Source organism: Callithrix jacchus, chromosome 12, assembly GCF_049354715.1.
Source record: "Callithrix jacchus isolate 240 chromosome 12, calJac240_pri, whole genome shotgun sequence".
Classification (NCBI taxonomy): Eukaryota; Metazoa; Chordata; class Mammalia; order Primates; family Cebidae; genus Callithrix; species Callithrix jacchus.
Genome location: NC_133513.1, coordinates 40025238 through 40044054, shown reverse-complemented (window position 1 = coordinate 40044054; position 18817 = coordinate 40025238). Strand labels below are relative to the sequence as shown.

General features: G+C 42.8%; 1 protein-coding gene across 4 annotated transcripts in view; it reads left to right on the top strand.

Annotated features, from left to right (window-relative positions):
- WDFY4 (WDFY family member 4) overlaps nt 1-18817 on the top strand; it is a 285801-nt gene that overhangs the window by 155318 nt on the left and 111666 nt on the right. For all 4 annotated transcript variants that reach the window (XM_035267709.3, XM_078343959.1, XM_035267708.3 and 1 more), the window contains one exon: nt 15401-15478. In XM_035267709.3, coding sequence (XP_035123600.3) covers nt 15401-15478 — 78 coding nt within the window. The remainder of the gene's footprint in view (nt 1-15400; nt 15479-18817) is intronic.

Sequence of the window (18817 nt, the reverse complement as noted above, 5' to 3'; positions counted from 1 at the left end):
CATCTATTTGGAGGTTCAGATTTAGATATACTGGACTTCCCAATGTAAGTCATACATGCATTCTGAAAATTAGAGCAGGGGTGGAGGGGAAAGGTAGCACCATCCCAGGAGATGCTTTGAATTTTTTTAAATTATGGGTTATGAGGAAACATATTTTTTTGTATTTCTCTAAATTTAAGTATTTTCCTAAACATATTCATCAAGGCAAAAAATGCTCTAGCATTCAAAAGACAGAAGTGTTCCTAACTTCTTCTGTTATAGACAGAAGCGTATAAAAGATAAAACGGCAGATGGCCATGGAGGCGAGACTCAGTCTGGGGCCCTCCTGAGGTGCTGCTGCCATTCACAACCCGCTAGGCCCACCGCTCACAGCCGGGCCGCCTGACGCCTGTCGCATGAGTTACAGCCGCCTTCTCGCCCTGGGACCCATCTATTATGAGAAACCATTTTGGTTAATTAAAAAAGTCTTTCAAAGTCTCAGAACAGGAAGTTCTGAAATTTTCTTCTCTTCGCCGTTGTTGATGGGGGTTGATGTAAACTTGGCTCTTGGGCCTGGCAAAGAAGGAAGGAGAGATGGAATGTGGAGGAGAGAGGGGAGACAGCAGAAGAAAACACTGAGTCCAGGCCGGGCATGGTGGCTCACGCTTGCAATCCTAGTACTTTGAGAGGTCAAGGCGGGTGAATCACCTGATGTCAAGAGTTTGAGACCAGTGTGGCCAACATGGTAAAACCCCATCTCTACTAATAATACAAAAATTAGCTGGGCATGGTGCATGCTTATAATCCCAGCTACTTGGGAGGCTGAGACAGAAGAATCACTTGAACCCAGGTGGCAGAGGTTGCAGTGAGCTGAGATCATGCCACTGCACTCCAGCCTAGGCAACAAGAGCAAAACTCCATCTCCAAAAAAAAAGTACTAAGTCTAGCCCTGGCCTAAGAGTGAGGCTTGGGGCTCCCAGATGCTCATGTTTCCACTGTCACAGGGAGTGACAGTGGTAATCATTAAGATTCTTGAGTCAAACGAAAGAGCAATTGAGCAAATGTGAGTCAGATCCGTTCTGGATTCAAGGGCTTCCTCAAGCCTAGGGCCTGCTGTGCAGCTCAGGCAGCAGTAACACAGAGAAGGCTCCTACTCTCTGTTTGAGGGGAAGCAGACGGCAAGCAACATGGTATGGATGAGAGAATACTAGGTACATAAAGTAATATGAAGGACCTAGATGACAGGCCAGAGACTTGCCTTGTGATGGATGTAGGTTGGAAGGTCCAAGAAGGCTGCTCCAAGGAGGTGGTAATGAATTGAGATGAAGGAACAGCCCTCCAACATCTGGGGAAGGAGAGCTTGGGAAAGGACCCAGTGTGCCAAGGCTCTGGGGTATGAATTGGTTTGTATTTGAGAGCAGAGAGAGACCCATGTGGTTGGGCACAGATACTCCATGGGGTAGTGGAAGTGTCCCAGAGGAGGTGGCAGGATCCAGCCACCAAGCATCCTTCCAAGTTCTTCAGGGAATTGGAGAACTTGTATATGTCTATGACTCCGTGGCCTCCATATCTCTATCTCCTTCTGGCTTTGGCTCCCCTTCTCCTCTACCAAACCCCTGTCCCCACTCTGAGAGGTCTTCCTTCAACCTCCCATATACACTCATGATTTCCTGCCATGCCTCAGACCCTTGGATTAAGGCCAGGGAATACTGACGAAAAAGTGCACAGTCCCTGCCCCAGGAGGTCCTCTTGCTCCTAGGCTGGTGAAATAATCATGCTGTAACAAGAGGGGCCCAGAAGACAGAGGGTGCAAGCCTGCAAGTCTGGTTTGGAGGAGCTTGATCTGAGACTGGGAGGATGAGGCGGAGGAGGAAAGATGAGAGGGCAGGTTGATGGTGAGGGAGAGCTCTCTCCAGATGGCAAAGGACGGACCCTCATGATCATCTGCCTTGTGGGCCAGGTGCTGGCTTGACATTACTGGAGGATCTTATCCAGTTCATTTTAATTTTATTTATTGATTTATATTCCGACTCTGTCCCCAGAAGCTTTATGGTACCCTTAGATGAGGATGTGTACGATAAAATATGGAAATGAGATCAGGAAAGAAAATAATCATAGATGAAAGTCAATTCCTAGGAAATTCAGATCGTGCATATACAGTCTATAAAGACTCACTGTCACATATCAGCGCTGTGCCCCAGCTTCCTGGATGCCACTGTGGAGTGGGAGGCAAGAGGGTTCATGCATCCATTCCTCATCCATCAACTGTGCTTCTGCCAAGAGCCAGGTCCAGGGCTGGAGAACAGGGATGCAGGGTGAGCAAAGCAGATGACCTCTGTTCAAAGATGACTCTGCCCCATCCTGCCATTATGTCAACCCCACTGTGAGTTTCTAAAGATCTGAACTGATGGTGTCATGCCCCTGATCAAAAGCCATCATTAGTTCCCAAGCCATGCAGCTCAGACTTATACCAATGGAGTGGAGAAGCCACGGGCAGCTGACCCTGACTGCATATCCAAGTTCATGTGCGCTCACAGTTCTACATGGCATCCTTGCTCCAGGCAGGCCCACTTCCATATTTCGTAACAGTGCAGGCTCTTTTCTTCCATCTTTACCCTTGGGGAAATGTGGTCCTCTCTGCTTAGAGGAGGCCTGCAGGGATTCTGTCCCTCCTGAAAGTCCACCAAGTTCTCTCCAGCCTGGCTGTGAGCTGGTGTGGTCCCCTCTGTGGGCAAGTTATTTTCTTGTTTACTCCCTCACAAGAGTTTTATCCTGGTGGGCAAGCCCTGTGCCCTACTCATCTTGAAGTCCTTTGGGCTTGCACAGGACCTGCAAATCATTGGCTGAAAAGAGACTGCTAGGAAGAAGCCAGGTCTAGCTATTTCAGGCTTATCTATTTTTTATGCACAATGGCTGCATCTACGGGGACCCAGCCTAAAGGAGGGGGAACTACTGATAGCCCTCCGGCAGTCCAGTGGTGAGTCATATGGTAGGACTAACCAACTGGCTAGTCACAGCATGGCACCCAAAAACACCAGGAGGAGTGGCTGTGCAGCATCCCAGAGCTGGCTTGTGGCCAGGTGGCCTCAGGAAGCTCCTGGAGTGGGGGCAGCTTGCAACAAGTGCTGCCAACAGCTGTACTCTAGAGCCAGAAGCAATGGGGCGGTCCTGACCCGGGTGACCTTCTTGCTTTTCATAAAGCCTGAAGAACAGATCGCCCCATGGACTCCAGCTCTGGTTGTGATCTGTCTTTGAAAAAATGTCAGTTTTGGGGTCCAGGTGCCTCCATGCGAGGGGAGAATTATTTAAAGTGAAAGTCCCTATATTCATTTCCTGGGACAGCCATAACAAAGTACCCAGCCAGGGAGGCTTCAACAACAGGCATTTATGTTCTCGCAGTCCTGGCGGCTGGGGATTTGAGAGGAAAGTGCTGGAGGGCTGGTTTCTCCTGAGGCCTCTCTTCTGGCTCAGAGATGCCGCCTTCCCTGTGTCTTCACGTAGTCTGTCCCCTGTACATGACTGTGTCCTCATCTCCTCTAATAAGGACACCACTCACGTAAGATTAGGGCCCACCCTAATGGCTTCACTTCATCACCTCTTTAAAGGCCCTGTCTCCAAATACTGTCACATTCTGAGGTACTAGGGGTTTGGGCCCCAACATATGAACTGGGGGAAGCACAGTTTAGTCCATATCAGTGCCTCATGTCTCAATACATACTCAGGGAAAGATATTTCATGAGCTGCAAGTCCTCTGCCCCCAGCATAGATCTTCACATTCATCTCTCATCCAACCCCCCTCCAGTAATCCCTAACCTTCTTGCCCTGCCTGAGGAGGTGAGTCTTTAAGAACATTATCTGTGAGGATGAGGCCGACAGAGACAGGATGAGAACGGGTGAGTTCAGGGAAGGCCAGCGTGGCAACACCTCCCGCCTCTCAGAGGCTCTCGGAGGACCTGACACCCACAGAGGAAGGCAGACAGGAGAATGCATGGTACCTGCAATTTTAAAGGACTCATCTTTTGCTATACCAGAGTGGATTTTTTAAGTAGTCATTCTTCATGTACTCATGACGATTGAATTTAATAAAAACATCACAGTTCAAAAAAGACAAATTAGAAACCACTGTTCATCTCAGAAATTAATATGTGAGTGAATTTAACAAGAGATGAATTGCGCCGTGGTGGTCTGGTCCCTCTTCACCCACTCGGAGCACCAGTTGTTTGTCATTATAGATGGAAATATGATTATGACTCTGGTATTGCTTGACATTTATTAAGAATCCAGGGGCTGCATCTCCATAGCAGAGAAAAGTGCAATTACCTGGACACTCAGAGAAAAGAGCCTTTTCTGGCCTGAGTCATCCATCTAGATGTCCCCCAAAGACCCCTGCACCCCGACCATGGCTGGCCACAGAGCCCAGGCTGGCCCATCACTCAGTACACACTGTGCCTTCTTCCTCAAGGTCTGCCAGCATTTTCTGGGCTTGTATAAGGGTAATATACACATGATTTACCAACAAACGGGGGCAGCATTTCATTTCATGGTTTTCTCATTAATTGCTTCTTTCATTCAACTAAAACCAGACCTCTACTAAGAACTTGTATTCCAAAGTGGATATGCCAGCCTTCCGTGGAGGGTACGTAATAGAACTGCTTAGGTCATCTGTTGACTGGATCCTCTGCACCTAGCAAAAGACTGCATTGCAGATGGACTTAAACAAGGTGAGGAGCTGCCTCACCCTGACCCTGCTCCAAGCAGGGCAGGTGTTGTCAGCAGGTCCTGCTGGGTCTCTTTAACCCTGACCCCTGGGGTGTTTTATTCTACCTGGGGGATGACCTGCTGTGGAGATTTGGGCCTGAGTGTGTGAAGAAGGTCTGGGAGCTTATTTTCAGTCCCTCAAAGTTTGATCACTGCCTCCTCTTGATAAGCCCTGGATCATGCCCTTGAGGAGCTGATTCTGGGGTCTGGTGGGGAACTCCCTCATGGTGACACAGAGCACTGCTCCAGCAGAGCGTACCTACCGCTGCGGCACCCCAGGAGGCATGCTGGGAAAGAGTATTCATAACAATGATTAGTTTGCATGATAACCACAGAGTGCTCGCATGGGTGTGGCTTCTCTGCTCCTCACTGATGCAACTGTGTGGTCACCAGATCCCTCATCCTCTCAGCCAGCACTGGTGCAGGGCAGATGACCAGTGGGGGACCATTGCATCCAATGAGCGTGACCAGTGAGGACTTGGGATTTCTCGGGGAAGTATATTCCTCGCAGCAGTTTCACTCTGCCCTCCTGGATGAGGGATCACCTGAGCATAACTGGAATCTCTTTTTGGTCAGGGAGAGTCAGATGCTAATGGAATCTGGAGTGGATATTAAAATCAAGCGGCATGGCCTTTGCTTTCTTTTATGGAATTTTTTTGTTAGTGAATACACAGAAACTTTTTAAAAAATTATAAAGAAGACAGCCTGTGGAGTTACATGTTATATGGAGTTAAGTTCTAAAGTCTATTTATAAAATGGAAATCAAATTGTCAGCAATACTCAGCATTCTCTGAAACTCTCCATAGAATACACGACCATCTGCAGTTTGGTGAATTCTGCACTGTCTTTCTGCACAGCCACCAGGCAGCATTTCCACTATTTTGTCCATCAGTCAGTCTTTCTTTGCTACGTAACAGATGAAGTGACTGGCTTGTGCAATTTCAGCGGACAACATATGCCCCAAAAGAATTGTTTTTAAACAGGAGAATTACATTTCATACAATGAGCAGTTGACAGGCAGGAGAGACTGTGCCATGTTGTCTCCTTGAGGAAGCAGAGACTCCCATTCTCCATCCCGGCTTCACAATGGGGCTTAGGATGGAGGGTTGGGTGAATGAATTGCCACTGTGATTTAGAAAATTGTTTCTTATTTTGGGATACTTTCCATATTCACATTCGCTACGTCCATGTCCTCCCCATCCAGTTTTCCCTATTGTTAATATCTTATTACCACGGCACATTTGTCAAAGCTAAGAAATTTACATTGTTATGTTACTATTAACTAACCACCAGACTATATTTTGATTTCATCAGTTTTTCTGCTAACCCAGAACTCAATCCAGGGTACCACGTTGCATTCAGTTATCCTGTCTCCTTAGTCTCCTCTGGTTTGTGACAATTTCTCAGATACTCCTTGTTTTCTGTGATTTTGACAGTGTTGAGGAGTATGGTCAGACATTTTCTAGAATGTCCCTCGAATTTGGTTCGCTTCATGTTTTTTTCATGATCAGCCTGAAGTTATGGGTTTTTGGAAGGACATCCACAAAGATGGTGTGCTCGGTCTCACTGGATGCTATCAGGGGATACACGATGTCCCTATTACATCATCACTGTTGATGTTAGCCTTTATCATGGAGATAAGGTGGTGTCTGTCAGATTCCTCTATGGTAAAGTTACTATTTCTGCCTTTCCACACTTGATTCTTTGGAATCAAGTCATTAAATCCATCCCACCTTCAAGGGACATGAGCAATTAAGCTCCAATTTTAAGTATATAATTTAAAATTCTTCTGTAAGGAAGTTTTGTCTCTTTTTCTCCATTTAGTTCTTTAATCTTATTTATGTCAGTGGAGATCCATTCACATTTATTTTAGAGTTTGGGCTATAATCCATTAAGCCCATTAAGTTACTTATCTCGTTGCTCAAATGGTTCCAGCTTTTTGCTCATAGTATTTAACTGATCTCATACGTGCTTTTATCATAACTGTCTTGATCTCAATTTTTTCCTGCTCACAACTGTTTTAATATAATTCCACGATAACCCTTTCTAACATTTTTGGTGTGTATATTACTCAGAAAGTCTTAGGCTATGTTACAGTAACAAAAACTCCCAAGTCTATCTGGCCTAAAATAGCAAATGCTTATTTCTCACCTGTGCTATGAGTACCCTGTGAGTTGGCCCGGGACTCTGTATACCTTATTTTCACTCAATGACAGTAGCTCATGGTGCAGCCACTGTCTAGAACATTAAGTGTTGCCACACAGAGCTAAAAAAGAAAGAGAGATTAGCAAATTGCTTTCAAGCTCTGCACATCCCTCCCTGGCCTCACCTGGATCAAAGGTAGCAGGAAGTTTCAACATGTCAATTACCTATAGGAATAAAGACCTGGAAATATTTGACAAACAACACTAATGGCCAGCACATTGTGTATTCTGTTAGTATTTCTTTCCTAGGCAAATATACACAGATTTAATTGTTGTTCTTGTAAGAGTACTGTTTTATAGCCTCCTTTTAAAATCTTGATATAGCAAGAACCGGGTGCCCATCAATAGGTCCTTTTTGATGCCAGGGTTGCTGTGCATGATTATGTAGGTTGTACACAAAGGGATCTGGCCAGAATGGCAAAAGGAAATTGAAATCCACACTTTGCTCCACTGTTCAAGTCATCCATCTAGGGTCAGGACAGTGTCCACCTAAAGGGGATGCCAAGGTGCTGCACGGCGGGGGGCAGCTGTCGATGAGAACTTGATTTGTGCTGACTGTACAGCGCTCTATCACAGGGATGGACCATCCCCCGTGTGCAGATGCTTAAATTGTTTCATTTTGTGCCGCTATCAATAGGATGGTGACAAACGTTCACTATTTGTGCAAATATCTTATTATTTTCTTGGGATAAATGAATGGCAGTGAGAAACATGAATCAAAGGATGAAATGGTAATCACATGTCTGTTCATGTCCATTACGGTGCAGGTGAGGACTCCACGTCCCTCCCTTCTGAGTTTAGTTCCAGACGTGACATGTAGTGCATGGCTGGAGAGACTAGGACCTGTAACTGTTGTCCTGGCACCAAGTTCTTGAGCAGGATTTGAGCGGCTGCCTTCACATATCAGCCTTTCTCACATTTGTGAGGTCACACAACTGTAATTACAGGACTAATGATGCTTTAAACAAACAAAAGTAATGACTGTCATCAGCGGTTTGCGGGTGTTTCCTGTGGGACAGCTTGGTCAGTAGTGTACCAGCAGCTGGCCAGCCCTAAGGGTGCCCCTGGCAAAGGTGGGCACCACTAGTGAGTCCACTTAGAAGTGACCCTCAAGTGGACTGTGCCCAGTTTCCCATTCCAAGTTCTGATTTGTCTCTTGCAGCCAAGCCCTTCCCTGAGGAGACACTGGGAGAGCAGGGTCCAGACCCGCTTTGCCTCTCAAATCTCCAAACAGCTCTTAGAGGCCCTTTGTTCTACTCCAGAGGTTCTCAAACTTTTTAATGTGCTGGTGGTTGCTAAGCAAAGGCTATTTAGCCCCAATAAGCAATGCAGCACTCTGCTCTGAATCTGTCCCTGCTCAATATGCTATGTTCACTGCTGTCTAGGCAGCTGGGCCTCTGCCCTTGACCTGACCCAGATCTCCTTCTTACTGTCTCCACATCCCTGAGTGTGACAACTCTCCAAGGTGTAAAGGACTTAAAGGTCAGTGGGAAGGTGGAGATATGCCCGGTGGAAATGCATGAGAGACAGACTCTTACAGTGACAGAGTCCAAAGACTCATCTTCCGACTCTGCCACTTCCTGTATCGACAGAGTCACTTATCCCCAATTGGCCTCGATATCCTCTTCTGTAAAATGAGAGTAATCATATACATTTTTCAAGAGGATACATTTTAAATGTGCACATGCACATTTAAAACTTCTTTATGAGCCTAAAGTTCTATGTGCATGATAGTTAATTGGAAGTAATGTTGACAGAACAGACTAAGGGGTGATATCTATTTGGGTTATCTATACTCTTAGATAATCCACTGATGTGCTCTCAGTCTGTTCCCTGTCCCATTCTCCCAAGCATTCACCACTCTGTTCGAGACGCTGCTCAACTTTCAGAGGAAGCAGTCATTTTGCCTCCTACTACACTCTGGAAATGGAAGCCATGAGGTGTGAACCACCTCACTCTCCCATGCACCAGCTACAGCCTCATCCCCATCCGCAGACATCTTCAAGCTCTTCCTGCAAGCTCCTGGCCTGAACAGCCTCTCCCCTTCCCATCGCTCAGCTCAGCTGCTGCATGGGCTATGTGTCCCATCCTTTCTTTTCTTCTCCTTTAGAACCTGATCCCTCAGTTCCTTTCTCTTTCCTTTGCTTTTTGACCTTCTCTTGTCCACTGCCAAGCTCCTCTCAACCTCTAATATATGGTATGCTCTTTCTTCATGTCCTTATCTCCAGATCTTGAATGGACCCATTGTTGTTTGATCACTCCTCTGAAATGATTCTTGCAAAAATTACCAATGACTCATTTCTATAGCCAAACCCACTGAACATTTTCAGGCCTCATCTTACTGGGCTTCTCTGATGTATTCACCATGCTTAAAGCACCCCCAGTTTTCATGATTTTCCTCAAGCCTCTTTAGCCCTTCTCCTCTTGGCCTAAACTTTGCTGGTGTTCCCCAAGTTTCTGACCTTGTCTGTCCTTACTCTCCTTGAAGGATCTTATTATCTCTCAGGGGTCTCTGTCACCTGGTGGTTGCTAATGACTCGCAGGTCTACATTGACTGCAGACCCCTCTCCTGAGCTTTCTTCTAGGGATATCCCGCTGTGCCACGACACTTCAAATTCAAATGTCTTCATGTCACACAAACTTGCTCTTATTTTTATGATCTCTTAACTTTTTTTAGTTTATCTAACTGAATCCACTCAATCAAGCAAACCAGAAATTTGGCAGTACTGCTTGCCCTCTAATGCAATCAATAATTCCTACAACTTACTCTCCAGATAGTTCTCAAGTGTGGGTCTTCCACAATACTGAGTCCACGGTGTGAACTGTCACCTGGACTGTCATGACCTGCATTCATTCAATCCATTCTCCAAATTACTGTTGGTGTAAGCTATCGAAAATATTAAATCAAAAATGTTAAAATCAGAGAATGGAACCACATCAGGCTTCTGTTTAAAAGCTCTCATTCAAGATTCAGCGAAAGCCACATCTCAACCTTCTGAACACTGGATTATGCCAGATCCCCTCTTCTGTGAACCCCCTCACTGTATTTGTGTCACTGTGTCGTCTCTGCCTCAACATTGACCATGTAAGCTTATAGCAATCTGCCCGTTCATTAGGCCCTATGAAGCCAGGTATGGGGTTCATCTTTGTACTCTAGTGCCTGGAAAATAGTAAGTGCTCAATGAATATCTGTAGAACTTAACAACAGAGAGTAACTTTGAAGCCCGGAATGGAGAATCTGAGCCAGAGTATAACCAACTCTGGGCTGCAGCTATTGTAGACAAGGTATTTAAGATATTTAGTCGAAGCATGAAGATGTTTATAACTGAACTCATAGAACATTTTTTTTTAAACAAGATCTGGCTCTATTAACAAGACTGGAGTACAGTGGTGTGATCTCAGCTCACTGCAACTCTACCACTGGGGTTCAAGCCATCCTCCCACCTCAGTCTCCTGAGTAGCTGGGACCACAGGCGTGCATCACCATGCCCAGCTAGTTTTTGTATTTTTTGTAGCTATCAAAAATATTAAATAAAAAATGACAGGGTTTTGCCATGTTGCCCAGGCTGGTCTCAAACTTGTGAGCTCCAGCGATCCATCCACCTCAGCCTCCCAATATGCTGGGATTACAGGCATGAGCCACTGTACCTGGCCCTGAGTCTCTTTTTGTCAACTGATCCTATTCATGACTTCAATATTTTACACTCCAACGGTCTCACTAGGTGATCCTCTGCAGTTTACAAATATTTTCATTCTACTGTCTCATCCTCACTTCATAACAGAGGGGTCCTAGTAACCTCATTTTTTGGGGTGATATATTTAGTTTCAGAAAGAGTAAGTGATCTCCCCTGTAATAGGACGACCAAGAACCAAAAACCGAGGTGTCTGTACTTCTGTGCTTTCTACCTCACACACTCTTATTCCACAGTGCTCAGAACATGAGCACTTTTGTGCTAATACAATGAAGTTAGCCTGCCTGAACCTCCCTACCCTGGGCCGACTTAACCTGCAGGTATGATCACTACAAGGCCTATCTCTCTGCTGCAAGATAGCCCATTTATTTGAAGGGAGCTGCTTTGCATCCAAGGTTCCCTAAGAGTCCTGTATTTCTACTGCATGTCTCTGAAGTATCATAATAGAAAAAAGTCCGGGCTTTTGCCTTAGTTGTAGAATTAGTCAAAATTTTCAGCATTTTATGTCACTTGTGATGCTCATAATGATTGTTTTACTTTTAAATGTTTATAAACAATGTAACAATAATATTGAAAAAAACTGCAAAAAAAAATGAAAGAAAAGAAAAAGAATAAAATCACCCTATTCCCCTTACTCTAAAACAGTAATTGGGTTTTTAAAATGATATTGTTTTCATATTTTTTAGTGTTTGCCAGCAAACACTTTTTTATTTTATTGGAGGATAATATACAAAAAGTGATTGGATCACAAATATACAGATTTAAAAATTTTAACAAAGTGAACATGTAATAACCACCCAATTTTTTTAAAAAGAAAACAACATTAATGGTACCCAGTAGCATTCCTGACCATGCCTCCTTCCAGTCACTAGCACCTTTTCCCTCTAAAGTAGTCACTCTTTTAGTATGTAATATCATAAATTAGTTTACCACATTTCAAATTTTATATAAATGAAATAACATATATATAAAATTTGGTCTGGCTTATACCACTGCAAATTACGTTTGTACAGTTTGTCCTGGTACTGGCTCACTTGTTTTCTCAGTGGTAGGGCAACAGTACTCCAACTCTTTGGTCTCATGACCCATTCACTTTCTTAAAATTATTAGGGACTCCAGAGAGCTTTTGCTTATGCATATTTTATGTACTGCTATTTGCCTTATTATAAATAAAAACAATTTAAAAAATAATGCATGTGTTAATTTACTTTAAATAACAATAATAGAAATAACAGACCTCTTATGTATAAACACAACATTTTGAATGAGTGCAGTAGTCTCCTCTGACTCACAGTTTCGTTTTCTGCAGTTTGAGTTACCCGTGGGGGATTATAATTCAAGATGAGATTCGAGCAGGAACACAAAGCCTAACCATAACACTTTTATTGTTGCTTATGCTTTTGGTGTCAAATCTAAATCTGACAAATGCCAAATCTGAGATCATGCAGATTTACTTTTAAGTTTTCTTCTAAGAGTTTTATAGTTTTAGCTCCTATATTCAGGTTTTTGTTTCATTTTAGTTAATTTTTGTATGTTATAAGGTAAGGTTTAATTTTATTTGTTTTGCATATGGCTATTTAGTTTTCCTTCACCATTTGTTAAAAAGACTATTCCATCCCCGTTGAATAGCTTTGGCACCTTTGTAAAAAAAATTGGATATAGGCAAATTGTTTTTTATTTATTTGATCTATATTTCTATTCTTATGCCGATGCTGCACTGCCTTGTTTACCATTGCTTTGAAATAAGTTTTTTTTTTTTAATATTGGTTTGGTTTTGGGGGTCCCTTGTAATTTCATATGATCTTGAGGATTGGCTTTTCAATTTTTGCAAAAAGAGGGGTCATTGGAATTGGATAGGGATTGTTAATTCTGTAGATGATATTAGGTAGTATTGACATTTTAACAATATGAGGTAACAATTGTTACCATCAACATGGGATGTCTTTCTATTAATTGAGGTCTTTAAAAATTTCTTTGAGTGTTGTCTTGTTATCAATGTACAAGTTTTTCAACTTGGTTAAATGTATTCCTAGGCATTTCATTCTTTTGATGATGTTATAAGTGGAATTGGTTTCTTAATTTATTTTTTGGATTGTTCATTAGTGGTGGATAGGAACACTAATTAGTGTTAATAATTAGTGGTGGATTTGTGTGTTTTAATCTTGTATATTGAAACTTTGTTTAATTCATTTATTGGTTCTAGTAGTTCCTTTATGAATTATTTGGGATTTTCTACATATAGAATCCTACTATCTGTGAAAAAAGATGTTTTTCTTCTCTTTCAATTTGGATGCCTTTTATTTCTCTTTCTTGCCTACTTGTCCTGTCTAGACCCTTCAGTACATCACTGTCTAGATGTGTTGAGAGTGGACATCCTGTCTTGTTCCTGATGTTAAGGAACATTTAGTCCTTCACCGTCAAGTATAATGTTGTGCAATGTTGCCTGTGACTTTTTGTAGTTACCTTTTATGAGATTCAGAAAATTATTTTTTCCCCCAGTTGGTTGACTTCTTGTCATAAATGAGTTTTAGGGCCAGGCGTGGTGGCTCACGCCTGTAATTCCAGCACTTTGGGAGGCCGAGGCGGGTGGATCACAAGGTCAAGAGATCAAGACCATCCTGGTCAACATGGTGAAACCCCGTCTCTACTAAAAATACAAAAAATTAGCTGGGCATGGTGGCACGTGCCTGTAATCCCAGCTACTCAAGAGGCTGAGGCAGGAGAATTGCCTGATCCCAGGAGGCGGAGGTTGTGGTGAGCCGAGATCGCACCATTCACTCCAGCCTAGGTAGCAAGAGCGAAACTCCGTCTCAAAAAAAAAAAAAAAAGAGTTTTAGATTTATGTCATTTTTTTCAGTGTCTATTGAAATGATTGTGTGGTTTCTGTTATTTGTTCTATTTTGTGGTGTAATACATTAATTATTTTCAGTTGTTAAGCCAACTCTGCATGACTAAGCTAAATCTCACTTGGTCATGGTATATAATTCTTTTGTATGTTGCTGGACTAAGTTTGCTGATATTTTGTTGAGGATTTCTATATTCATATTTATATGAGAGACTGGTCTGTAGTTCTCATGTGAAACCTTTGTCTGTCTTCTGTATCAGTGTAATAACTGGTCCCATAAAACATGTTGATAAGTGTCCCTTCCTCTTCTAATTCTTAGAAGAGTTTTTGAAAAACTACTGTTAGTGCTTCACTAAGTGGTGGTTAAGATTCAGCAGTGAAGCTATCTGGGTCTGGTCTGGGCTTCTCCTTGGGGGTAGGTTTTGTCTATGTTGCTGTTTTACTAATTCAATTTATTTTCTTGTTATTGGTAAATTCCAATTGTCAATTTCTTCTTGAGTCAGTTTTGGCAATTTATGTCTTTCTAGGACTTTGTTCATATAATCTAAGCTATTTAATTTATTGGCATAAAATTGTTCATAGTATTTTTTATAATCCTTTGAAAAAATTCAGTAAGGTCAGTAGTAATGTCTCCTCTTTCATTTCTGATCCCAGTATATTAATTTAAGCCTTTTCTCTTTTTTCTTGGTTAACCTAAATAAAGACCACCAATTCTGTCAATCTTTCCAAAGTACCAGATTTCGGTTTCATTAATTTTATTTATTGTTTTTCTATTCAGTAATTCATTACTTTCTGCATTAAATTTATTTTTCCCCTTCCTCTGTTTGCTTTAGATTTAGTTTTCTCCTTTTTTCCCCCAGTGTCTTAAGTTGATTTAAGGTATTTCTTTGTTTCATAATACTGGCATTTACAACTATGAGTTTCCCTCTGTGCTCTGCTTTAGTTATAGCCTGTGTTTTGGTACGTTGTGTCTTTATTTTTATTTATCTCAGAAAGTTCCCTTTTGATTTCTTCTTTGACCCATTAATTACTTAGGAATGCATTTTTTAATCTACACTTATTTTTGAGTTTGCCAAATTTCTTTGTGCTAATTGATTTCAAAATGTGTTCCATTGTGATTAAAAGACATGCTTTGTATTATGTCTATTCTTTTAAATTTACCAAAGTTTGTTTTGTGGCCTCAGCTTCTCAGCCTCTTGAGTTATTTGAAAATTTGCATATATCTCAAGGTCCACGAAATATAAAAAAGCAAAAATGTTGGGCACACCTCAGTGAGTCCCTCTTCAGAATCTTGGCTTCTCAAATCTCAGCTCTCTTGGTAGCTCTCTGCTGTCTTAAAGCAAATTGTCCAAATCTATGTCTTTTCAGTCATTCTTAGGAGGAAGGTTGAGCTGCAAAGTAGCTCATCATAGATGGAGATGGAAGCAATCCTTAAACAAATATGTGAATGTATTCATAGGTGAGTGTGTCAGCATAGGCGAAGCCTGTATTTATATAAATCTAATTGACCAACAAATTCTGTAACCATTATTTCCTCTGCCAATTCATCAGTATAGAGAAATTCTTATCTAAAATCACAACTATTGCTCATGCCTGTAATCCGAGCACTTTGGGATGATAAGGCAGGTGGATCATCTGAGGTCAGGAGTTCAAGAGCAGCCTGGCCAATGTAGTGAAGCCTGTCTCTACTAAAAATACAAAAATAAGCCACGCATAGTGGTGGGTGCCTGTAATCCCAGCTAGTTGGGAGACTGAGGCAGAAGACTCACTTGAACCCAGGAGGTGGAGGCTGCAGTGAGCTGAGATTGTACCACTGCACTCCATCCTGTGTGACAGACAGAGACCTGGTCTCAAAAAATATAGTAAAATAAAATAAAATCACAACTATCATTAAGCTGTGACTTCTTTTCTCCTTTCTCCAGGATTTTGTGTCATGTATAGAGAACTACAGAAGAAGAGGACAAGAGCTATATGCATCTTTATACAAAGACCATGTGCAGGTAAGAAACAAAACACAGGCTTTCTCTGTACAGTAAGCTGGAATCCACCTTGAACCTGAAAAATAATAGCAAGGGTTTTTGGTTTAAGTTCTGGATTGCACACCAGGCTTGCACCACATTGGGGTTTTTCATTTTATCCTAAATGCAATGGGTTGCCACTGATAAGGGCAAGCTTAAATATTTAAAACACCTCTCTAGGCCTTACTACTGTACAATCTAGGCAAAAAACACTGGCTCTCATGCCAGTCAGAGGCTTATTTGAATTCTAAGTCTGCCCCTTCCTATGACTGGGGTCTGAGCCTCTGTATGCTTATCTGTAAGCTGGAATAATTCTTCCTACCTGTGAAGATTTAAGAGCAAATGTGAAGCATGCAGACTTGTGGCTGATAGGAAATGGATACTCCATGTGCGGTTATAGAATAGCTAAAAAGTTTATTTTTGTTTGGTGTTACTGTTATTAACAAAAAATTAGCATATTGCTAAAATAGAACACATCATACAGTCTTTAAACCCTGTTGAATATATTATTTACCCAACAATTTCTTTGTCCCAGAGTCACTGTGAGGTATAAAAAGATGTAGAGATTATGATACTCCTGTGTCTTGAAGATATTTAAAACTTGTAGGTGAAACCCAGAGTAAAGAAATGCCCACAAAACATGATGATGAGCTGAATAATAGGATGTTCCACCACTGGGAAAGCAGTGATTGGGTGTTAGGAGCCATTAGTGTGCCCTGTGTGGGCCACAGATCAGGAAGGCTGAAACATGGTGCCCAGTGCCAGGTAACAGAAGAGGCACTAATCATCTGAAGCTGAGTTGCCCTAATTTCCCCCATAGAAGCCCACAGCATGCCCTGGAAAGACCCATTCATGGATGTGCAGCCTGTACCCCAGAAACACACAGCCTAACCACATAGCCTCCCAGGCTCTCATGAGTGATGGGAGCAACAGCTTATCAGACAGGACACTTGTGAGAAAGGAGGTTTGGTGTGTATAGGATGTGCTCATGACTGTGATGGTCAGAGGGATCAGCAGGCATGTCTAGTTTCTCTGAGTGCACAAGCTGATCTTTCACAGATCCTCTGGTTGGATGAGGGTTTTCTACCCCACTCCAACATTGCTGACTGTGCTGCACAGCTGGGCAGGGTGGCTTCTGGCTTATTTGGGTGTCATCTGTGCCTATTGGACAAACCATTGCACATCAAGGACCCACCACATGGATTGACAGATTTCACTCAAGACTAGCAATATGGTTGATAAATTTAATTCCCATTGAGGGGCAAATAAGATGAATCTTACGGGATTGCATCTTTTATTGGTGGACATTCTCATCACCACTCCACCATTTTGAGACCGAAGATGCAGTTTATCTAAACTTTGGAATCTGTATGTGATCTAGAGTACCTGGGAGGTACAGTTATGGCCAGGAGAGGTACCCTAGGGTACTTTGTGAAATTCTACTGAAATTTATGAGATTATAGGTTTGTGTGGGAAGGATGGAATTCTCTCAGCAGAGTCTTCAAGCCCAGAAGGAAGGGATCCAGCCACCTGGAAGGTTAGTCTGTCTCATCTTCAGCAGCGGGGCCTGACTGGAGTTCAGAAAGGATGCAAATGCAGTTTTCGTGTTGACTGAGGTATTTTTGAGAAAATCAGTATTTGGAAGCTAATCCACAAGGATACTTTCCAAGTATTTAAATATTAAAGACAGGTGGTTTTGATATTTGGAAAAGTGCAGATATAATAACCATCTACCAGAGATAATGGGATGTGGACCATTGCCCTGCTTTTCTAAGGGCAGTATGCTTTCCCAACAAGGGCCCATTCCACTTCCAGAAAAGTCAGGTCCAAACTCTGGACAGAGATCAGGCTTGAGAAATCTGCCGTGTTCTTTGAGGACAGCTTCTCTCAGGTGCACCCAATGAGGTCCTCCTAAGAAGAGGAGATTCGGGGGTCCCTGTCCACATGGCAGCCAGTAACACACCAGACAAGACTTCTCTAACTGGGCACTTTACCCAAAACTGAGAGGTGACTGGAGATGACAGTGGCCCCCGGCACAACAAAGCATCATTGCCTCATGCCCTGGAAGTTACCCAGAGTATCATTATATCCCATTAATATCTCAACAGAAAATCTTGCAATTCAAATAGGTCGTCAACCAAATTTCTTTTTGGTGAAGTTCTGGCAAAAAATGGCCTCTACAGTCTGGCTCTTTTCAGATTCCCCTTTGCCTTGTCAGTATTATCTTTGTTCTCTTCTCTGTGAACCAGCCTCTCTTGCTCTGTCTGTTACATACTTAGGCCATCCAGTTCTTATACTGAATCTTCATTATAATGTGAAGAAATGACTTATCCTGCCTACACAGTCTTTACTGGTTGGAGTTCTTTGTGAGATGCCTGATGACCTAGAAATGGCCACTGTCTTCTGTCCCTCTCTCTTCTAGGGCCTCTAGTTTCCACTTCTTGTTCGGTCTCTATCTTTTTCTCAGATGCAAATATTGGAAACTCAACTCAGACTGCCATAGGCAGCAAAGAAAATGTTTTGTTTTACTGAAGAACACAGGGAAATGCAGGCTTCAAGCAGCGCTGGATAGGGTTCCATGCTCTGCTTCCTCTCTGTGGGCTCCTGAGGGTGCCATTCCCAGCCCTAGGGGGTGGTGCCCATCAGCCCATCCTGTAACTATTTGGACAACTCAGATTATAGAGACTCAGGTGAAGTGTTCATCTCCGAAGCCCGGTCAACCCCACTGGAGCAGCAGGGATTGAAAGTAGGGAAGGGCTGGGCTTCCAAAGGTTAATCTAAGTGTTGCTACCCAAGGGTTGCTGTGATTAAAAAATAATAGCCAGTCAAGTGTGGTGGCTCACGCCTGTAATCCCAGTACCTTGAGAGGCTGGGCAGCAGGATTGTTTGAGGCCAGGAGTTCGAGACCAGCCTGGGCAACATAGCAAGTCCTCATCTCTTAAAAAAATAATAGTTAAAAAGACATTAGCCAGGTATGGTGACACTTTTAGTCCCAGGTACTAGGGAGGCTGGGGTAGGAAGTTTGCTTGAGCCCAGGTGTTGAAGGTTACAGGTTACAGTGAACTATGATCATGCCACTGCCTTCTAGCCTTTTAGCCTGTATGACAGAGCAAAAGACCTTGTCTGTGAAAAAAGAAATTGTAGTTGTCCCCCAGCACAACAGAATCCCTGCCTGTGAGTCTGTGAGCCTTAAGTATGGCATTTAGCCCACTTATGGTTTGAATAGAAAGAGGGCCTTACACTGTGCAGGAACATGGGCATTTCAGAGCATCTTTGCAGGTATGGAAACTCAGGACTTTTGCTATTTAGTCATCTGACATT